We start from the raw sequence: 19157 nt of genomic DNA on the forward strand, positions 1-19157 counted from the left end.
CCATATCAAAACTGAAAAGAAATCTGATTTCCTCACAAGTTTCAAGTGGAAGGGCTGACCTGACACTAGTTATTTTATTTTCATGGTATTAAACAGCAGAATTACTTCATTTTGCCCTCAACTGACTATGTGTGTGTGTCCCCAGCCCTCACCTCCAAGAGGCAACCAGCAGTTAACAAAAATAGACTTTTGCATTGTTCTGTAGATATTCCGAAATAATTTCCTGTGCCAAGACCTTCTGATGATTTCTTCAGAACAGCTTAGGAAAGCCTGCCAAGAAAGCCTTTGTTTCTCTCCTCACCAAGAAGCCAAGAAATCAAAGACAAAAAAAATTCTTTGTCAGGTAAAAGTCAATTTTAAATAGCTCTCTAGGTAAGCTCTGCTGTGACCCCTCAGATCCCTGTGATATTTATACTTCCCATGAAAGAAATGCAGTTTTTAAAGTCATTCCTAAACTGATAATCCAGCCACTGGAAATCTGAAGAAACTGAAGACTGACAGAAGTTTGCTAAGAATATAAAGGCCAGCATGACTTGTTGTGTTTGAGTACAGGTAAATAAGTTGTCAGTCACGTACCCTGCTAAGCAGAACAAGAAGGGAGAGAGCTCTGGAGCTCTTCTACACCTTTTTGCCCTGTTGAAGTGGGGCAACTTAGAAGCAGACCTTTCAGCTGGAGCAATACCTTTGTCCAGACCCCCTTGTTTGAATACAGAGGTTATCATCAGCACAACTTATATTTGCTACCACGTAACTGAAACTAGAAAAAAGCATTTTCAAAGATTGAAGAGTTGTCACCAGTTTAAGAACTGACAGCGTGTTGCAACTATTCTGTCAGCTAACAAGCAGTTGATACCGGTATAAAAAAGGCTGTATTTCAAGTCAGAGCACACTTCTTTTACTTTCTAAACACAAACTCTCCCAACAAGCAACTCATTCATAATACTACAACAATTACAACAATCTGAACAGTAGCACAATTTCTCTTTTATAAAAATAAGCTCATATTAAAGAACCCTTATAAGTAATTTACCTAATTTCCCCCTGCTCATTATCCATCAGGTAAAGGAATTTCAGTAGAAGTTGAACACTTCCTAATTATGCAATAAATTGTTCTACTTTAAAACATTAGTTCTCTGTGGTTCTTACCTGTTTGAGTACATCTAATATAAGCTCATTAAAGACTTCATTGATTGCCATGGACACCGTCTGTCGGTCCATCCCTTTACTAAACCGCCCACTTCCGATGAGATCAATCAGCTCCCATGCAGAAAGACCTTCTCGACTGGTGTTGAGAGCAATCTTATAACGGTCAAATTGCTCTTGCTGCCAGCCTGCTCCCATTGCTTCAGTGAGTTTTTTAAGTAAATATTCAATCTGTACAGAAATACAAACAGAAATTAATCATTTTCAGCAGGCATGGAAATCAAGTGTTTCAGAGCTGTAAACTAAGCTTCCCTAGAGACTATCATTACAGCTCCATTCCTACATTCGCATGTAGGCCCCTAAACATAGGTGGTTTAATTAGCAAAGATTTTAGGCTCCTGTTTCAGCTGAACTTTTGACTGCCAAGCCCACCCCGCAGCTACCCTCTTCATAGTAAAGACACAGAGAACTGAACCTGACAGCCTCTTTTAATATTTCAGATTCCTACAGAACACATGGGACCTTCCCTGCAACAGCTTCCAAACCATGATGACTGAAGTGTGAGAAAGCAAGAAGTTTCAAAAAGTATTCTTGTAAGATAAAAAGCAAACAAATTAGAAAAAATAAGAAAAGATGGCAGTTTGGACAAGAAGTGAAATGAAAAACTACCGAGGTACGATCACATATCTTAGTCTTCACCTGACCCCTCTTCTCCAGCTCTCAAGCACTCCATCACTGGACACAATCTTGGCAGATGTATCAAGAGAAGTAAAAGAACAAATTTTTCACATCTGCTTTTATTGTTTCCAAAATAAACTCTCCTTTTCCTTTAATCTTTCATCATTCTGTAAGCATTACCATACACAGGGTAATAACACTAATAACACTAGTCAAAATAAACACAAGAATGAAAAAGAGGGAAAGAAGGCTGAGTTTCTTCTTTTGTCTTTTTTTTTGTTTTTAAACTCATCACTGTTCCCTCTTTAAACGCAGTATTTTAAACTAAGCCCATCTACAGCTTTGAGTGCGCATAAAATGGTTTTAATGGCTCTTTAAACAAAATAATTGGTGAGAGCCTTCCTACAAAGACCTCTACACAACAAAGTAAAAGCCTCGCTTCTAAGTTTCTATGACTGAAGTCACAGGATACCAATTACAGCATTTAACCCAGTTTTGAAGACAGACCAAGCTAATGTGGCCTTCTGCTATTTTGGGTAATGGCTCACTGCGTTTCCTCGCCAGCTTTGCAGGGAACCCAGCCACCTTCGGCAACTGGCCAAGGCAGACAGTAAAGCCACCTGCGCCCTCCCTAAGGAGGAAGCCTGGGGAGAGGGTGCTCAGTAACCCCGCACCGGAGCACCCTCCCGCACCAGCCCACAGCAGGGACAGCGCAGCACCAGCTCCCCCAAGGGCTGGCCTTTCTCTCCAGCCACCACAAGGCCAGCACAGAACCACTTCCTGGCAGGCTGGTCCACAAAGCTGCAGGCCAGGGCTCCTCCCGGCTGCCATGCTTCTCTACAGGCATGAGGGATTTGACAGGGTGGGAACTGCACACTGCCCGGTGGAGGCGAGGTGGGAAAGCACCATAATCCTTTCAGGTTCTCTCGGTGCACGTGGAAATTACACAGATTTCCTTAAGTGCTGCTTTTCTGAAGGTTAGTCCTTCAGGACAGTCTGCTCCACTTTCAGTTTACCTATTTTAGGTGTGGTTTTGGAAACACTAAGTGACTCAGGAGTCTGAATCCCATTACCAAAAATGACTTAAGGTGTACAGCATGAACATGCCTCACTGAAAAGCAGTGGAAACAAAATGCTTTCCAGGACTTCATTTTTCTAATCACCAGTGCTGGTTCACCTCTGTTCCTCAGCACTGCTTGAAAACACAATGTAATTTCTCCTACAGGTAAGAAAAACCCTAGCTGAAAGAGCCAGAGGATGTTTCACCACAGAAGAAATTAACTTTTCAGCTACAGCTCAGCGTCACTTTTCAGCTGGTCTAATAGGTTTTTGAGCGCCCAGCAGTCTCTGCGTAAGAGATTTGGGAGTACAAAGAACTAAAGAAGTGTTTTTTCCCCACACATTTCATCACAAGGACTCCCAGGCCTCAAGGTTTTGATGCAGCATACATGCTAATTTTGTAGCTGCTGCTTCTCTCTTGCAACTGGTACAGGCAAATCCCTTCCTTACCCTCACATTCACGATCAAGAAACACACAAGCATGTACCAGAACACACTCATCTGGCAAAGCAGTAAATTACCATATTCACCCTACAGATGGGTTGGCTTTTCTTACTATTTCAGCTCAGTAACTGTTCTTAGTCTCACAGACCCTACTCTAGTAGCACATGGGCTAATGCTACAGCAAAATGGAGAAGCTACTGAAAGCCATTGCACGGTCTAGAGGAAAGTTCCTGCTCTGTTGAATGAGCAGGAAGCACATATCCCTCTGAGATGTGGCTGTCTATCCTCCTCATAAAGACTGTCTTAAGAGAAGATAGGCTAGCCAGGCACAGAATACGCCCCCAGGGTGGGTACAGAAGTTGTAGCGAGCACCGCTTTTAATTTCAGCTTCACTGAGTATGGCATGTAAGTATTTTTAGCTCCTCATGCAATTCTTACTAGCAAAGATATGATTTGAACAGAGGCCTCTGCAAAAGTGGCATTCAAATTGTAGATAAGTGCAACTAACACTGGTACAAGGTTTATGGTAATCAGCAAAGACCACTTGCAGCTCTGTGCTGTGCCGTCTGCCATTTGAGGAAAGCACCCCCCAGGGAGGGCACACCTGCACACCCGCTTCGCCCCCTCCAGCAGGCTGTGTGCCGCAGGCCAGAGAGGGTGGCAGGGGCCTCCTGCTGCTGCAGTGCCAGGGCTCTGCTGTGCGATGTTCACCACTGCTCATATTCAGACTGTTCACAAGAACAAGTCATAAAACTGCTTTGCAGTGGTTCCATGCACAGCTCTGAATCACTGAAGTTAATACAGTCACATGACAGCAAGGAATTTTTAGCATGCCCTCCCAAGCAGCCAACATATAACTTTTACTAGATTTCTGTAAAATTCAGTAGCTAATTCATTTAAAAATCTTTAAAATATGCTTTGCTGATTTTCACTCTCCAAAATCCTTAAGTTAAAAAACTAATCTAAGGCTTCTGAGCATCAACTACCATAAATCCTCAGCATTCAGTTAAAGGCAGGAAGCGGCTTACTTCCTACTCCAGACAAGTTTTATAGGAAAAAAAAAAACAACCCAACTCAAAAAAGCCCTTCACAGCATGCAAGAACAGTAGCACTGCGAACTTGTTTCAAAACAAATCTCCTAAAACCTGGATTTGATGAGCTGAAATGAGCTCTGGCATCAATGCAGGAGTAACTTTTTTCCCCCATGTTCAAAACACATTCTGCCACTCAGCTCAGTCCCTCTGAGCAGCATCAGTTCTGAACTACGATCCTGTACTTTAGCTGAAAGGAAAGCTAAAATAACTCAGGCTTAATTAGGTAGATAATAACTGCCAAAATGCTAGACAGTAATTAAAAAAAAAAAAAAAATCATTAAAACTGAATGAACTTTAAAATGTATTCTTCCAAGATTTCACAACCTATTACACTACTTGAGGCATGCAGCTCTCAAACTCCTTTGGTTAATTATCTCAAAGTACTAGGACTCACTTGCAGACACACACAGGGACACACACAAAAAACCCCATACCTGAATAGATTTTTTCACTTTTTTGCTCAAGCCATATGAACAAAATGTATATCAGACTAACGGTCTGGAAAACAAGCAATGCAAAACTCTTGGCTAGTACAAGTTATCATGTAATGCACTAAAAATAAGCCAACATAGCCTTTCCTTTAATGTCATTTGTAAACATTTTACCTTATTTTGATTATTAGAACAGATTTAAAAGTTTAAGTCTGCTAACCTCCCATCTACAAGTCACTAACATGACCACAAATATCTTAAAATCCCATTAAAGTACATAAAATATCTCATTTTAAAATACATTAACTCTTCTTAACTGAAAGAGGACCTATACATATTACAATTTAATTTCTAAAATAAAAAAAATTCAAGCTTTATCTTGCATTCAGATAAGTACATGGCTAACCAAAGTCCCCAGAAAAAATTTATCTAACATACCTGCTCAATAGCAACAGTAAGTGTTGTGGTGGGGTATAAATATGGAACAGTGCAAGATAAATATAAAGAAATAAGTTGGATCAGCGTGGAAGCAAATAAGAGACCATTCATTATGTGCTCAAATGAGGAACCTCTCAGAGCAAACGACATTTCCCCTCCTCCACAAAGAGACATGTCAACTCAGCAAATAACTGACAAATTAAGTCTACTGGCTCAAACATAACCTACTCTTGTGGTTAAAAAGTAGAGTGTCGAAAAGCAAACGTGAAGCAACGTTTGCTGCTATTCTGACTGGACCGTACTTTCAGATAGGGACATAAAAACATGGGGGGGGGGGGGTGGGGGGGGGGTGTAACGCTACATACACTAGTACGGACCAACTGGCTCCATAGTACGAAAAACAGCTTCCATCTCAAAACAACAGAAACTTTTCAGCCAGAATTTTGCCAAGAGAAAGCAAAAATAATATAAAGAACAGAGGCTGTTTAACATGAGCTATGCAGCCTGTTTGGTACCTTCTTTCAGAGGGCACTTTCTTTTCCCATGTTTCAATACCTACTTGTTTTTCTTTTCCAGGTATTCCTGGCACTATCCTCCATGGGGAATGAAGTATCATAGATGTTTCACATATTTTTCTGATATACAAGTGCGTCTCTTAGATGAAAAATAATGTCAAGGAGACCTTCATGCCCCGCAGAGCACGGCACACAAGGCTATTCTGGTTCATACTATTCAAATAAGGTTTGTGATATTAACAGAGCAGATGTAAAAAGTCTATTCACATTGTACAGAATTCTGTGGAAGCACATGTTACTGGGCAAGAGACATGAAAGCAATCATATCCCCTTTCATAGTCATCATCAATTCCTTTTTTTCATTGCATCAGAACATCACGTTTAAGTCAAATACTTGTTTCTTCCTTTCCACCAACAAAACTGTGTTCATTATCCAGTGTAAGCCATTATCATCTTTTTTTTTAAATTAAATTAGCATTAAGTAGTATAATAAAGGTCAACTCAAAAAACAGTGTAACATGTAAACATGTAAATCCTAAGGACAACCTGCTGCAGAAGCTGAAAACTGTCTTATTTTTTGCAGCAATCAAGGAAGAGTAGTGAAATGGGAAGAACTGATGCACGTTGTGACTAAAAATCTTTCTAACCATCATCATCAACTTGTAGAGATCATGGGTCAATTAAAACCCCATACAAGCAGCTTTCATTCTAGTTGTATCAGTTTTTATTTTATTTCTGAATGGCCAAGGTTCAATTCCCAATATTTCATTCACTGTATCAGTTTCTGATACTAGAATGCAGAACAAGGAAGCAAACATGGTCACAAAACAAACTTTTTCTGCAAAAAATGCCTCCAGAAGAATCACCGCTGGACAGCTTTCAGACTTTCACCTCCTCAGTCTAAAAAACATCACCTCATTTTCAAATGCACAGAAAGCCAGACAAGGTTTGGACCCTCTTTGTCCTAACTAGAAGGATTAGAAATGCCATGTGTTAATACAGTTGAAGGCTAGAGGACAAGTGAAAAATGACTGTACAAATCTTCTTTCCTCAAGAAGCCAGGCTTAAAAAGCAAAGACAGCAAATACACTTGGCTTATTTAAAACAAGTTATGTGAACACTAGATTACAACACACAAAGAGTATGCAGCTTGCAGCGTACATATCTGCAAGTTTCACCATTAAGGATGGCCCAGAAACATAGCTAACCACATACCACAGCTTTCAGGGGATAAAGCATTCCCAAGGCTGCAGTCACATGTCCAGAATTAAGAAAGGGGAAGTGTTTGGAAACCTTTTTATAAAACAGAAAACATCTGGTTAAACAATACCAAGGCACGCAAATGAGTCTGTAACAACTAAGAGGTGAGTTGTAAGGAAAGTTCATGACAGGCTAGAAATAGTTCTCTTATGGCTACAGTTCTGTCCACCTTTCTTCCCTTTATTTTATCCTTCTCATGGAAGAGGTAATGCCTGCAAGAGCTAAAGGAAACACACACTTGGATGTCTGTGTCTCAGATGATCTAGTGGAAAAGACCGGCTGCGGGGAGGGGAAGGAGCTCCCACCTGGCCCCTGCTTTCCAAACACATTAGCAGTATAGCTGCTTGGTAAAGCTCTGACCACTGCAACAGGAGGCAGTTCTGTTGTTAGCTGAGAATTGTATTAATTCTGAAAGCTGTCCATCAGGACTAATTTTAACTAAACAAAATACAGCACTGTTTTCTTCCAGTCCATTTGTATCTCTTTGAAATACCACATTCACCCGGTTCACGGAAGTGTTTTACTTTGTGCGTACCAAGGCTTCCCACTTGAAAGGGGAGGAAGCTTTCAGATTTGATACCATTTTGCATTTCCCTGGGACATGAGCACCTTTGCAAAATAGACAGTCATGGATCTCTGTTCCTTTCCAACTCTCCTAACTGCTCTCAGCTGCCCACCAATAGCCAGCAGAAGCAACACTGGAGCCCAAGGCCATTACCAGCTGAGCCCAGTGCCCTGCATAGCCACCAGCTCCTGTTTCTCTGTGACCTGACTTGTCCCCATAACATAGAGGGATCCTCTCAAGCTTGAAGTCACATTCCAAAATTGCACACCCCAAGCCAAGCCCTTCCCCATGCTGGATTTTACTAACCTTATTTCCCTCAAGTGCAGGGCTGCCATCCCTCCTTCCATGGCAGGTGAGGAGCACAGGCCAGACACTGCCTCAAGCTTTCAGTCTGGCCTCTGCTAAGCAAGCAACTTCTGGCCCTTGCGTCACCTACTCCACTGCTTTCAAATTCCCTCTTTGTAACTACTTTGCTCTTTCTAAAGCTTTCCACAGCCTGCATCTCTGAAACCTTTCCAAAGTAGCCTTTTTTCCCTTCTCTAGTTGAACTGCAGCTGTTCCCAATTTGCTGCCCATTCAACACCTGGGCAGGGAATCAAGACTTAACACTTTGCAGATGGGGGTAACAGCCCCACCACAATTAGCTGCCTAATATGAAAGGCCTAGCACAGCAGCACTAGTGCAAAAGTACACAACATGGGTGAGAAGGAAGGACAGCAGCCTTAATCTTTAGTCAGCACAGTGCAAAGAAGGTGAAACTGCACCCAAGCAGGACAGTTTTCCAGACATGAAATTGTTCAAATGAGTGCAGAAACCACTTCTCTCATTTAAAAGAAAAAACAAAGGAAAATAAGACTCCCAAGCAGGTTTCAAAGAGCAGCTTGTCCAAGGAAGAGGAAGAAAAGGCATCCTCATAGCCATATGAAGTTGTATCAACACATTCACTGGAGACCTAAGAAGTTTGCTCTACTATAATCTTCCCATCCACAAGATGGGATGCAAAAATCTTCATGGGATCACCCTTCCAATCTGAAAGTATGGGTCAAGTTTCCTAGTTACTTCCAAAGGGGAAACAAAATCTCTGAAACCCAAAAGCCTACGAGGTGGAAGAGAGGGAGGAGGGGAAACAGCTGGATCCCACACAAAGGACTCCAAGCCAGAAACTGCAGTAAATTGTGTGTTGCAATATTCTCAGCCAACAATAAGAGCAACAGACAGGGAGGGAAAGAAAGCTTGCTCCCTGGCTGGGAAGCTATAGTCACCCATGAGAGGTTTACATTGCTCTCACCAAAACATAAACATCACAGAACAGCAATGCTTCCATGACCCTTCTCCTCTGTTCTTCACTTTGCAAAAAAACCCTCACTTTATACATGACGTGCAAGCCATTTTGTAATTAAATGAAAGGATGCAATATAAAGTGGTGAAGACTAAATATATAATCAAGCTTTATTATGAACTCAAGAGGCATAAAAAGTAAGTGGAAAGAAAAATACCTTTACCAGGTACCAGTATCATTTTGAATACTATTGAAAAGAGTTATTTTCAGGTAGAAATTCTCAGCACTAAGACAACAACTACAAGTCTGTACAAAAAAATACTTTGCAAATCTGGAATTTAGATTTAACATACAAAAATCCAGACATAAGAACTTAAAAGGCAGATATGAAAGGTCACACAGAGAAAAAGCAAAACTGACCGAAATTGAGACTTTGCATCTTTACTTTTGCAATTTTGTGTAAAAGGGTAAATGAGTAAATGTGGAATTCTCTAGAAGCACAGAGAACCTGAGGAGGACCAATGCAAACCAGAAAGGAGTGCCTTCAACAGACAGCATTCCTCCACCGGCTGATCACATTACCTGTGTGGTCTAAGGCAAAAGGTTAGAGTGAATACAGGCATTGTACATGATAAGAACAGAGCAGCCTTTCTTTGTCAGGCTCTATAAGCTTTCTTTAAACAGTATTGCACAATTTAAATCTTGCCCTAATCAAGGAGATGCAGACACAGATCCACCCTAAGAATTTTAAAAATAATCCAAGTAGAAGAGCAATACAGGTTAACCCTGCACATTAAGGATAGGAAGGAAAGCAAACAACAGCAGCTCTGAAATCTGGAAAACCTCTTTTGGGCTCTGAGCCAACTCTGCAGCCCGTCTGCCAACAAACGGACATATTGCCATTACCCGGCACCAGCTACAGAAGGCAGCACGAATCTGGGGGCTTGCTTGGTGGAGGGGTAGCAAGTGAGCAATGCTGATGCCCCAGAGCTGGCAGGTCTGAAGCTTTTAACCATCCCAGCAAATAAGGAGATGTGAAATATCTATCCTCAGATAAGCCAGGCTGCACAGTGAGGAATACAATGACAAACCAGAGATGTGGATTTGAGTTCCAGTTTTGACATTTATTAGTGGCTCTGACCTTCTACCAAAGCCAAATCTGGCACCATTAAGAAAGGAGCTGTCTTAGCTTTTATAACCGTGATCCCCATCTCCCAGAACTGACAGAAAAAACAGGAAAGCAAGCAAGAAGACTGTTCCACTTCTCATGGGAATACAGCATGCCAGGTAGGGCCCTGTCATCACTAGTCTGGCAAAAACAGAAACATTGTACAGAGTGAAAGTCTCCTGCTAAAAAGTGAGTGATAAGGCAAAACCGAGCAGTTTATTTTGATACGGGAGTTATCTGTACTTTATGGTTTGGCACAACAGCTTGGAGTCCAACAGTTAGGTTGTAGTGGCATGTAAATCAGACTGTTTTGATCCCTGACTGTTCAACAATTTGCAAATATTTATTAATCAGTACTCCAGTGCTGAACTGCAAACCCCTGGGATTTCTGTATACAGTTTTGCAAGAGATTACTTATGCCTACAGTTCTGATCTTTCTGCTTCCTCCCTCACCCCGCCCCAAGGGGAGAATAGTGGAGATACTGAAATCTTGCTTTAGGGTTAAAATACCTATTTGAGCGTTGCCCATGCTTGTTCATGAACTTAAAGTAGAAAGAGATCTCTCTGGTATTATTCCTTCAACTGTTTCAAGGCAAGAGTGTTCAGGTGGTGGCTGCTTTTGATCAGAAACAGACATCATCAGAAAAGCTCGTACTTCTCCTTTTCATCAGGAGGGTGACATGAGACTGAAGACTCATCTTGCAAGTCACGGTAACACAGAGCAGAGGGGAGGACTTTTGTTCAGAATCACACTGACGTACTAACTGCAAAATTTTAATCACATATAAGCAAGCGCAGTGATTAAAGATCACATACATGCACTACTCATGAGCGAAGCAAGAACCTCAACAGCTCTGAGTGCACAAAGTTAGCTTGCTCTCTCCTAGTAGGAGCTCCCTGCTGCTTCTCGAGCTAGTCTCCCCAGCACCAGTCAGTCCTCACAAAAAGCAAAATTAGCTATTTACTGGGGGGCAAGCAGCACGTCCCATTTAGTCCAGGCTGTTTAAATGACAGACATGCATAGCCATCAATATCTAAAGTATCCTGTGGGAATCCCCGCATATGCACCCTGAAAGACAAAGAAAAGCACCTGACGCCTTACATTATTAAAAGAGGGGAATAAAAGTTTTATATTAAACAATTATGTTTTCTTAAATCTCTAGAGAGTAGCAAACACTAACATAGTTCAACTGGGACATTAAGCAAACTGGTGTTAAACAGCTTAAGTTTTTGTTCTTACCTCCTCAGGTACAATGATTAAAGGGTATTTGTCCTCTGATAAGAAGTTAAAAATAACCCACACTTTAAATGCATCTTCATCACTAATCAGCAAAGGACTTTTAGAGAGGTTCTTTTTAGCACAGAGAGTCCAGCACATCCTGTTGAATTCAACTTTGTCAAAGTTTCCTTGAACCTAAAGTGAAGAAATTGCACAAAAAAAATTAATATGCACGAATGGCACAGAATAACAGACAAAGTTTAACAGGCTAAGTCATACAAAAAGCACCGAGAAAATTCTAGTTTGCAAGAAATGTCAAGGCCCAAAAAGAGCACTGTAGCAGCCTAGTCTGACTTCCTGTACGGGGTCAACTAAGGAACTTCTTCCAGCAAAATCTACATCCAACCTCCAATTTCTGGTCGAGTTAATAACACCCTGACTTCATGTGAAGGAGGCTACACTGCATTCTGCATTTCCTCTAGCACATTAGCTTTAGCTTCCAAACCATCTTCATAAAACTGCCCTTCTTTGCACTGAGTTACTGAGATTTTATATAGCAAATTTGGAAACCAATATAGCCAAAACTATATGCAGATATCCTAAAAGCGATATTGGAACAATAGCTGGGAAAGACCTTTAATGTTTTTCCACTTCATGTTACTCAAACGTAACTCTTGTAGGATATTCATAAACTTGCAATCATTTTTTTCTCAAATGCTAATCCACTTAAACCGTTTCCTTTTTCTCAGACTTTCAAATCTTCACCTTATTGATAAAAAAAATTCCTCGTTTTCATTATCCTTTATCATACCTAGCAACTGTACATACCCATCTGTGAATTATTTACATATGCAAAAGCTTTCATTTCCTCTATTTCCTTTTTAAACCTTCATTTATGTTAGAGATTAAATCTATTTATCTCCCTACAGCTTAGCAATGCTATTTCTTTGCCAACATGTAACTGATAAAGGCATGTTCTGCACTGTAATGAAGACTCTTGAGATTTCGGAAAGCATGTCTAAGAAACAGGTTCTTGTACCTCTTGTGGTAACGATGCCAGTAATGTTCAGTGACATTTTCTTATGATAGGCCAAACCATACATCTTAGGTGCTTCAAGGACACCATTGCAAACTGTATGATTTCCTATCCAGTCTGGTAAGTGGTCAAATATAGTGGAGGGTGAGCCACAGTGGCTAAGTCAAAGATAGACTAAGGAAGTGGATGAACTGATGGGGGTGGAGGGAAAAAAAAAAAAAAAAAAAAGGACAACAGAAGGAAACAGGAAACCAACCCTATGCCAAGAAGCACTTTACAGTACTATTTCCAGGACTAAAAGTGAGACTATGAAAGCAAGCCATAGACTTTGCATGCTTGCAGAGCAGGCCATCAATGTAAGTGACGATGCAAGAGGCCGACTACACACTACAGCTGTCCTCTGAAGAAGGTGGAAGCTGTAGGAGCTGTAGCTGCTATAGCCACAAGCTCAGCATCCTGGTTGTTCACACAAGAAACATAGGTCTTAAATGAAACACCAGCTAAGCAAACGAACACCCTTTGGAAGAAGGGCTAGAAGCCAGGTTTCCCTCCCCTTCCTTCAATTTGCCAGTGCCTCATCCCTTGGCTACTTTTGCCTGTGCTTTTTCCTGTCTGTCCTCCCCACCCTGCCCAATGAAGCTTGACTTCTTTTCTAAAACAGCTTCACCCACCCAGATGATGAGCAGTTCCACCTTGGAAACGTCCTAGTGGTTATGCTACTCCCGAGGAAGATGCCAACAGGGTGGGAAATCTCCTTTCATACAGCCATCACCTGGCAAGTGCTCTAAGCACTATAAATAAGGTGGGTTGCTCTATGAGCAGCTCATGTTTTAAAGCATGGCAGCAATCAACGACCACAGGGAGATGGGTGGAGAAAGGCACAGGCCCTGGCCAGGGTAAAGGAAAGTGCGTGGTTTCTGCTCACATAGGAAAGTCGGACTGCGTGCGCCTCAGAAACTTGTGTCAAAACCCAAGTCACCTACAGCATGTTACTGCCACCAGGATCAGGCAGCAGCCAAGCAGGAAGTTTCAGGACCATTTTGCTACAGGGGACTAGGTCGCTGTCCTGGTTTTGGCTGGGACAGAGTTAACTCTCTTCTTAGTAGCTGGTACAGTGCTGTGTTTTGGATTTCGTGTGAGAATAATGTTGATAACACTCTGATGTTTTAGTTGTTCCTAAGTAGTGCTTATCTTAAGCCAAGGACTTTTCAGTTTCCCATGCTCTGCCAGCAAGCAGGTGTGCAAGAAGCTGGGAGGGAGCACAGCCAGGACAGCTGAGCCGAACTAGCCAAAGGGATATTCCATACCACAGAACATCATGCTCAGTAGATAAACTGGGGGAGTTGGCCGGGAGGTGCGGATCGCGGCTTTGGCATTGGTCAGCAAGTGGTGAGCAATTGCATTGTGCATCACTTGTCTTTTCTTGGGTGTTATTTCTCTTTTTGTTGTTGTATTCCTTTTCATTACAATTATTCTTAGTTAGTAGTATATTTTATTTTTACTTTAGTTATTAAACTGTTCTTATCTCAACCCACGAGTTTTACTTTTTTTTCCTTCCTCCTCCCCACCCCACTGGGAGGGGGGAGGGGGAAGCAGCTGCGTGGAGCTTAGTTGCTGGCTGGGGTTAAACCACGACAGTCGCACTGTGCCAGCGGTCCCACTTTAGACATACAAGTCTTTTTTTCAGAATGCAGACTTGATTCTGAAATTAACTTCATGGGGCCCACGTGTCATCCAGAGCAGAGACACTGTTTAGGAATTATTCAGGAACAATAATCAGATGAGCGTACAAGCCCCGGCTCTCCAAAATAACTCTGATTCGCATCTGTTTTTTTTCTAAATGATCAGGCTGGCTGTTAAATAAGGGATATAATCACAAGATCGTTGCTCTGGAGATACTGGGAGTTGGGGATGGAACTAAATAGTTCTCTTTAATGAAGAATAAAAATTTTCCTCAGCAATTTCATGTAGCAATGCCAACTATTCCTGGTACCTACATTCTACAAGTACATTTGCATGGGGTGGGAGGGGAAGGAAGGTGAAAATCCCACAACTAAACCCAAATTGCTTTATATCTAACTCCATACTACAAAAGTCTTGGCTGTGCTCCTTTGGCTTCCTTGACTGGCAACACTCCACTGTAGGTAGCTACATAATAATTACTCTGAATGAATAATCTCTCTGGATTTATGACAGATCATTTCTAAGCATAGTTTCAAAAATCAAAAATATTTGAACAGTTTTTAAAGTTGAACTTATTTGCAAAAGTACTTCTAAATTAAGAAACTGTAACAGTAGAAACTTTTAAAACAGGAGGAACTGATGGCAAAAAACCCAGTCATAAACCCATGTACACTTTTTCACTTTTTCATGACATGAACAGAACACATATTTATAAAACAGATTGGGTCAAAGACTATCCTGATATTTAAATATAAAGAGAATCCCCCAAACCATCTTTAATTACAGTGAGACTCTACTATGAATCCTACACTGAAATCATCTTGATGTGAAACTAAAGTAAGAAATTTATGACACTCCACTGAGAAACGAAAATTGTAGTTTTATTTGGCCACAATACTCATCCTGCTTGCAACCTGTGTGAATATCACACAATTCCATTGCTTACATAATGAACAAATCCTTGTACAAGAGACGCTTCCTCTGCACTAGTACGTGCTTTTAACTGTACTTCATAATTTGTCCAAATTATTTGATGTCACCATTTCATTTGGAAACTTCTACAGTACTCCACACTATTAACTCTACAGCAACTATCACTTTTATTTGTGAATCAGTCCAAATGATGAAACATGCAAATGAACCAACCCCTCCAACCTAAAAACTGCTTAAACTCATAGAGATAAAAACATGATCTATAAAAGACACCTACCTTCCCTTTCTAAGAAGTTTCACAAAATAATAAAAAGAAAAATGCAGCAAAACCCATACAATTTTCTAGATCTTTAATTTCTACTAATATGCAAAGTATAATTTACCATCATCTATCTTACCAAATAACTCTAAACCATAAGGAAATACAGAAAATATTTGGCTTAAGTACCAGCGATCAGATCAGTTCCAAAAATATAACAAGCATTTGTAGTGTAACTAGCATTCACTACATTGTCTGGAAGATGAGATAATCTGAGGTTTAGAACAATGTCCTTCTTTGTCTCCCCCCATTATGACTCTTCCCTGCTATAAATAAGACATGTTGTAAAATACCACCATCACCATCATTGAAAAGGAAACATTTTCAATTGGTATTAAAAGACACATATTGTAAATAATGGAACATGCTAAAATATGGTTATGAAATCAAGTAAAACAAATTATGAAGACATTATATTGCCAAGCGACAGCTCCCTCCTGAAAGGGACACTTACAGAACAAGAACAGATTTTGTTTCAGATGCAAGAAAATCCTAGATATATCTATCTGCTAAGCAATAAGCAGCACGATACTGGAAATCATCAGTTAGGCAATACTAATTATTCAAACTATTTATTCAAATTCCCTATTTGGATAAAGGAAATTAGTTGCAACCAAATTGCCTCCTTAAACTATCAACTTGTGCCTTTCTTGACGATTCCTTCGTTCTATATAAAGAGGCTTTATTGCAGGGTAATACAGGGTAAGCCAGCACTAAAAAAATATAAAAAGCTACAACTGCATTTAAGAGTACAACAGAAGTTATTTTAAAAGGTTACAAAGTCCTCTCAATAAAATTGTAAGTCACAGTTACATACCTGTTTTAAAAGAAATCTAAGGATTCATTCTTTAAATATTTTACTAATGTTTTAAAGCAAAATATCTTGAGATCAAAAAACCTCTCTTGAGCAGGTTGCTCTTGCTCAAATCAATTAATTCACCCGAAGATGTATGACGGGAAATTGAGAGAACTTCCTCTGTATTCAGGAGTATAAAGCACCAGTCCTTCTTTAGTACCTTTGCTTACTAGCATAAATTAATAGCATTTGTTCTACAATCACCCCATCTAAAAGAACAGATTACGCCTTGGAAGAACGAAAAAAGAAGGGGTTTCTTGTTCTCTTTTTTTGCTTGTTTGTTTTAAACAAAGGAGACATGCTATGAACCAGTGACTTCATCCCACTGCATGTTGTCTTTTGGCACTGATGTAAAGTCATCTCTAAAAGATGAGATGTCACAATCAAGATTTTTCCAGTCCAAGAAGATAGCCTTCTGTCTGAAGAATTTCACTAATTTTTAATAGTACATATCTAAACTGTTTATGAGCATTTAGTCAGGACTAAATAACATGAAGTTACAAGTAATTTAATGCTGTTCCTTAACATTTTCATCTTTTAAGGTGAACTAATGGTATGGGTATATCAGGCAATTATCGGAAGCCAGATCAGTGTATGAATAAAACAACACAAGAAACTACTCGCAGTCATGCTCCTTCCTTTCATGAGAAAGCAAGGTAGCTTGTTCTTTGTTTTTACCACGGGGTAAGAAGGTGCCCCAGAGTAGCTAAACACTAAATTCACACCAACTTGCTTATGCAGCCAGGTCTTTCATTTTCAAATTGAAGTGTTATTTAAATGCAATTGCTCCTCATTTCCATAACTATTCTTCCATAAACACCCTTTAACAATAAAGCACGTTTATATTTGAAAAAGCCATCCATCTCTTTTTTTTTTTTTTTAACTTAATGGCTTGCTACTGCCTACAAATAGTATTAACAAAAACCACTGTGGTTCAGACTCTACTACTGTAATCCTTTGGTCAAAATAAAGTAAGGCCTTTTCTTTTTCCCCAAAATTTGTATACAAACTGCTTGGTCTCTGTTGAATCTTACAGGAGCTCAGACAGTCAACATGAAGTGGAAATGAGATCACAAACTTCTTGGGGACAAAGCAGGATTCTTCAGCATCAAACAACCAAGACTTTAAGCGAGTACCTTTATGTGTATTAACAGCCAACAACTCCCACACATAAAACAGGACACTATTACTGGGTATGAGAGAAACACAGACCAGAGAGGCAGAGGAGCTGATAAGTCTTAGCTAGATATAAGAAGCTTCTACTGCTTTGAAGCTGCCAGACTGCATTGTATATATCACGTTTTCCACCAGTATTAAATGTAGATTAAAGAAGCAGCAAAAATCAGCAAATCTGCAATTGCTGCATTGCACTTTTCAGCAGCATGTCAGTTCAGGACTTCTTAACATTACAAAAGAAAGCAAGCATCTATTTATCCCTGCAGCCACAACATCAAAGTTTGAGGGTTTCTGGGGTTGGCCCCCAAGTGTACAAGAAAGCAGTGGTATTGAAGCCGATGTGTTCGCGCTATCACGTGGGATGGTTTTTACCGTCTAGACCCGTATCTCAACAGAGGTTGTCAGAAAAAAAGCAGGAAGATAGGTTTGTTTTTTTTACTTTCAAACCCAGTGACTACCTATCTTAGAACAAGATGGAGAGGAGAGTAGGGGAAACCCTGCTGGCTTTCCAGAGCTTCCCCCAAAACAAGGCACAACAGAAGACTGAAGGGTGCTCAGACACAAAAGGAAAGAACTTGCAAGACGAAACTTAACAAAACTCCCTAATGTCACCCACTGTAACTATCTGAAGGGATCTATTTATTGAAATACCTTGTGAACAGACATTAAAGATATTTTTGTCCTTCCTGTTTGCAAAGGAGTCTATGACAATATTCTGTTATAGCTGTAGTATAAAGTGCGACAACCTATAGCTCCAAGACACCTTCAAATAAATTCAAGCTGAGGTGCTTTATTAATATGAACACAGTTCTGCATGAACACAGCTTAGACAATGACCAGATGTAACAGGAAATAGAAACCAAGGAGAGAAAAAAGAAGTAGAGAACAGTGCACCTTTCCATTTTAAGGCACAGGCTTTCCAGAGTACTCTCCCCATCACGACCCCACACAGGGACACTCACAACCAGAGTGTCTTCACACCAGCAAGCTTCCTGCAAACAGAAGTTTACTGTAAAGACACTGTAATACAAAACCTGATAAAGGGAAAAACAGAACACAAGAATTCAAAACTTACCTTTTCCAAGATGAATTTGTTTAGATAAGGCATGTAACCCTGATTGGAAACTGGTCCTTCATCATCATCCCTAAAGTGCTCTTCCAAGGCCACTGGATCGTGGGGAACATTTAACACTGTGCACAAGTTGTGAGAAAGGACCTAAGGACAGAAGAGAAATCAGTGATACTGCTGTCGGCCTTAACCATGCTGCGTTCCCTCCAGAGCAGACCTGTGATTCCCAAAACCATGCGCAAAGTGACACGTTCATGTCAGCACAAGTTCTGCCCTGCAGATTTTTGTCAAAAAACAAAACGTAACTAAAAAAGTTGACTCCAAGGATTCAACAGCTTCAGACAGTTGCACATTTACAGAAGTAATGTGATCACAGATAGGTCCATTCCTACAGAAGTGCAAACACAGCTACAGAAGCGCAAACACAGCTACAGAAGCTACCCTTTTGTACACATATACTTATGCATTTGAAAACCAGGAGAGGCATGCAGAAACACCAAAGTAATACTTACAGAGTGAAATTAGACAGCTACAGAAAACAATCACAAACACTTAGCCTTTGAAATTAAAAACATTTACTACCTAGTGAAAACTAGTAATAAAGAGAACAACTCAATATGTACCTTTAGTTTACAAAGAAATGACCACTCAAATTAAAGCATTAATTTGATTTAATTGATTTATTTAATTGATGGATTTCTCTCATTTGCTTGCTTTTGGCTTGCTTCTCAACATTCACCCCATGTTTCAGTTGGCAAAGGAAAAGTAATGTTACAGAAAGGGGAAGGGTCT

The 19157-nt window shown here is 40.3% G+C and overlaps 1 protein-coding gene across 2 annotated transcripts in view; it reads right to left on the bottom strand.

Moving 5' to 3' along the window:
• SWAP70 (switching B cell complex subunit SWAP70) overlaps positions 1-19157 on the bottom strand; it is a 41905-nt gene that overhangs the window by 15304 nt on the left and 7444 nt on the right. The window contains exons 2-4 of one of the 2 annotated variants that reach the window (XM_050897275.1): positions 18372-18512; positions 11315-11488; positions 1147-1374 (exon numbers count right to left, since the gene is read on the bottom strand). In XM_050897275.1, coding sequence (XP_050753232.1) covers positions 1147-1374; positions 11315-11488; positions 18372-18512 — 543 coding nt within the window. The remainder of the gene's footprint in view (positions 1-1146; positions 1375-11314; positions 11489-18371; positions 18513-19157) is intronic. The other variant, XM_050897276.1, reaches the window with a different exon arrangement.

This window comes from Gymnogyps californianus, chromosome 5 (genome assembly GCF_018139145.2).
Source record: "Gymnogyps californianus isolate 813 chromosome 5, ASM1813914v2, whole genome shotgun sequence".
NCBI lineage: Eukaryota > Metazoa > Chordata > Aves > Accipitriformes > Cathartidae > Gymnogyps > Gymnogyps californianus.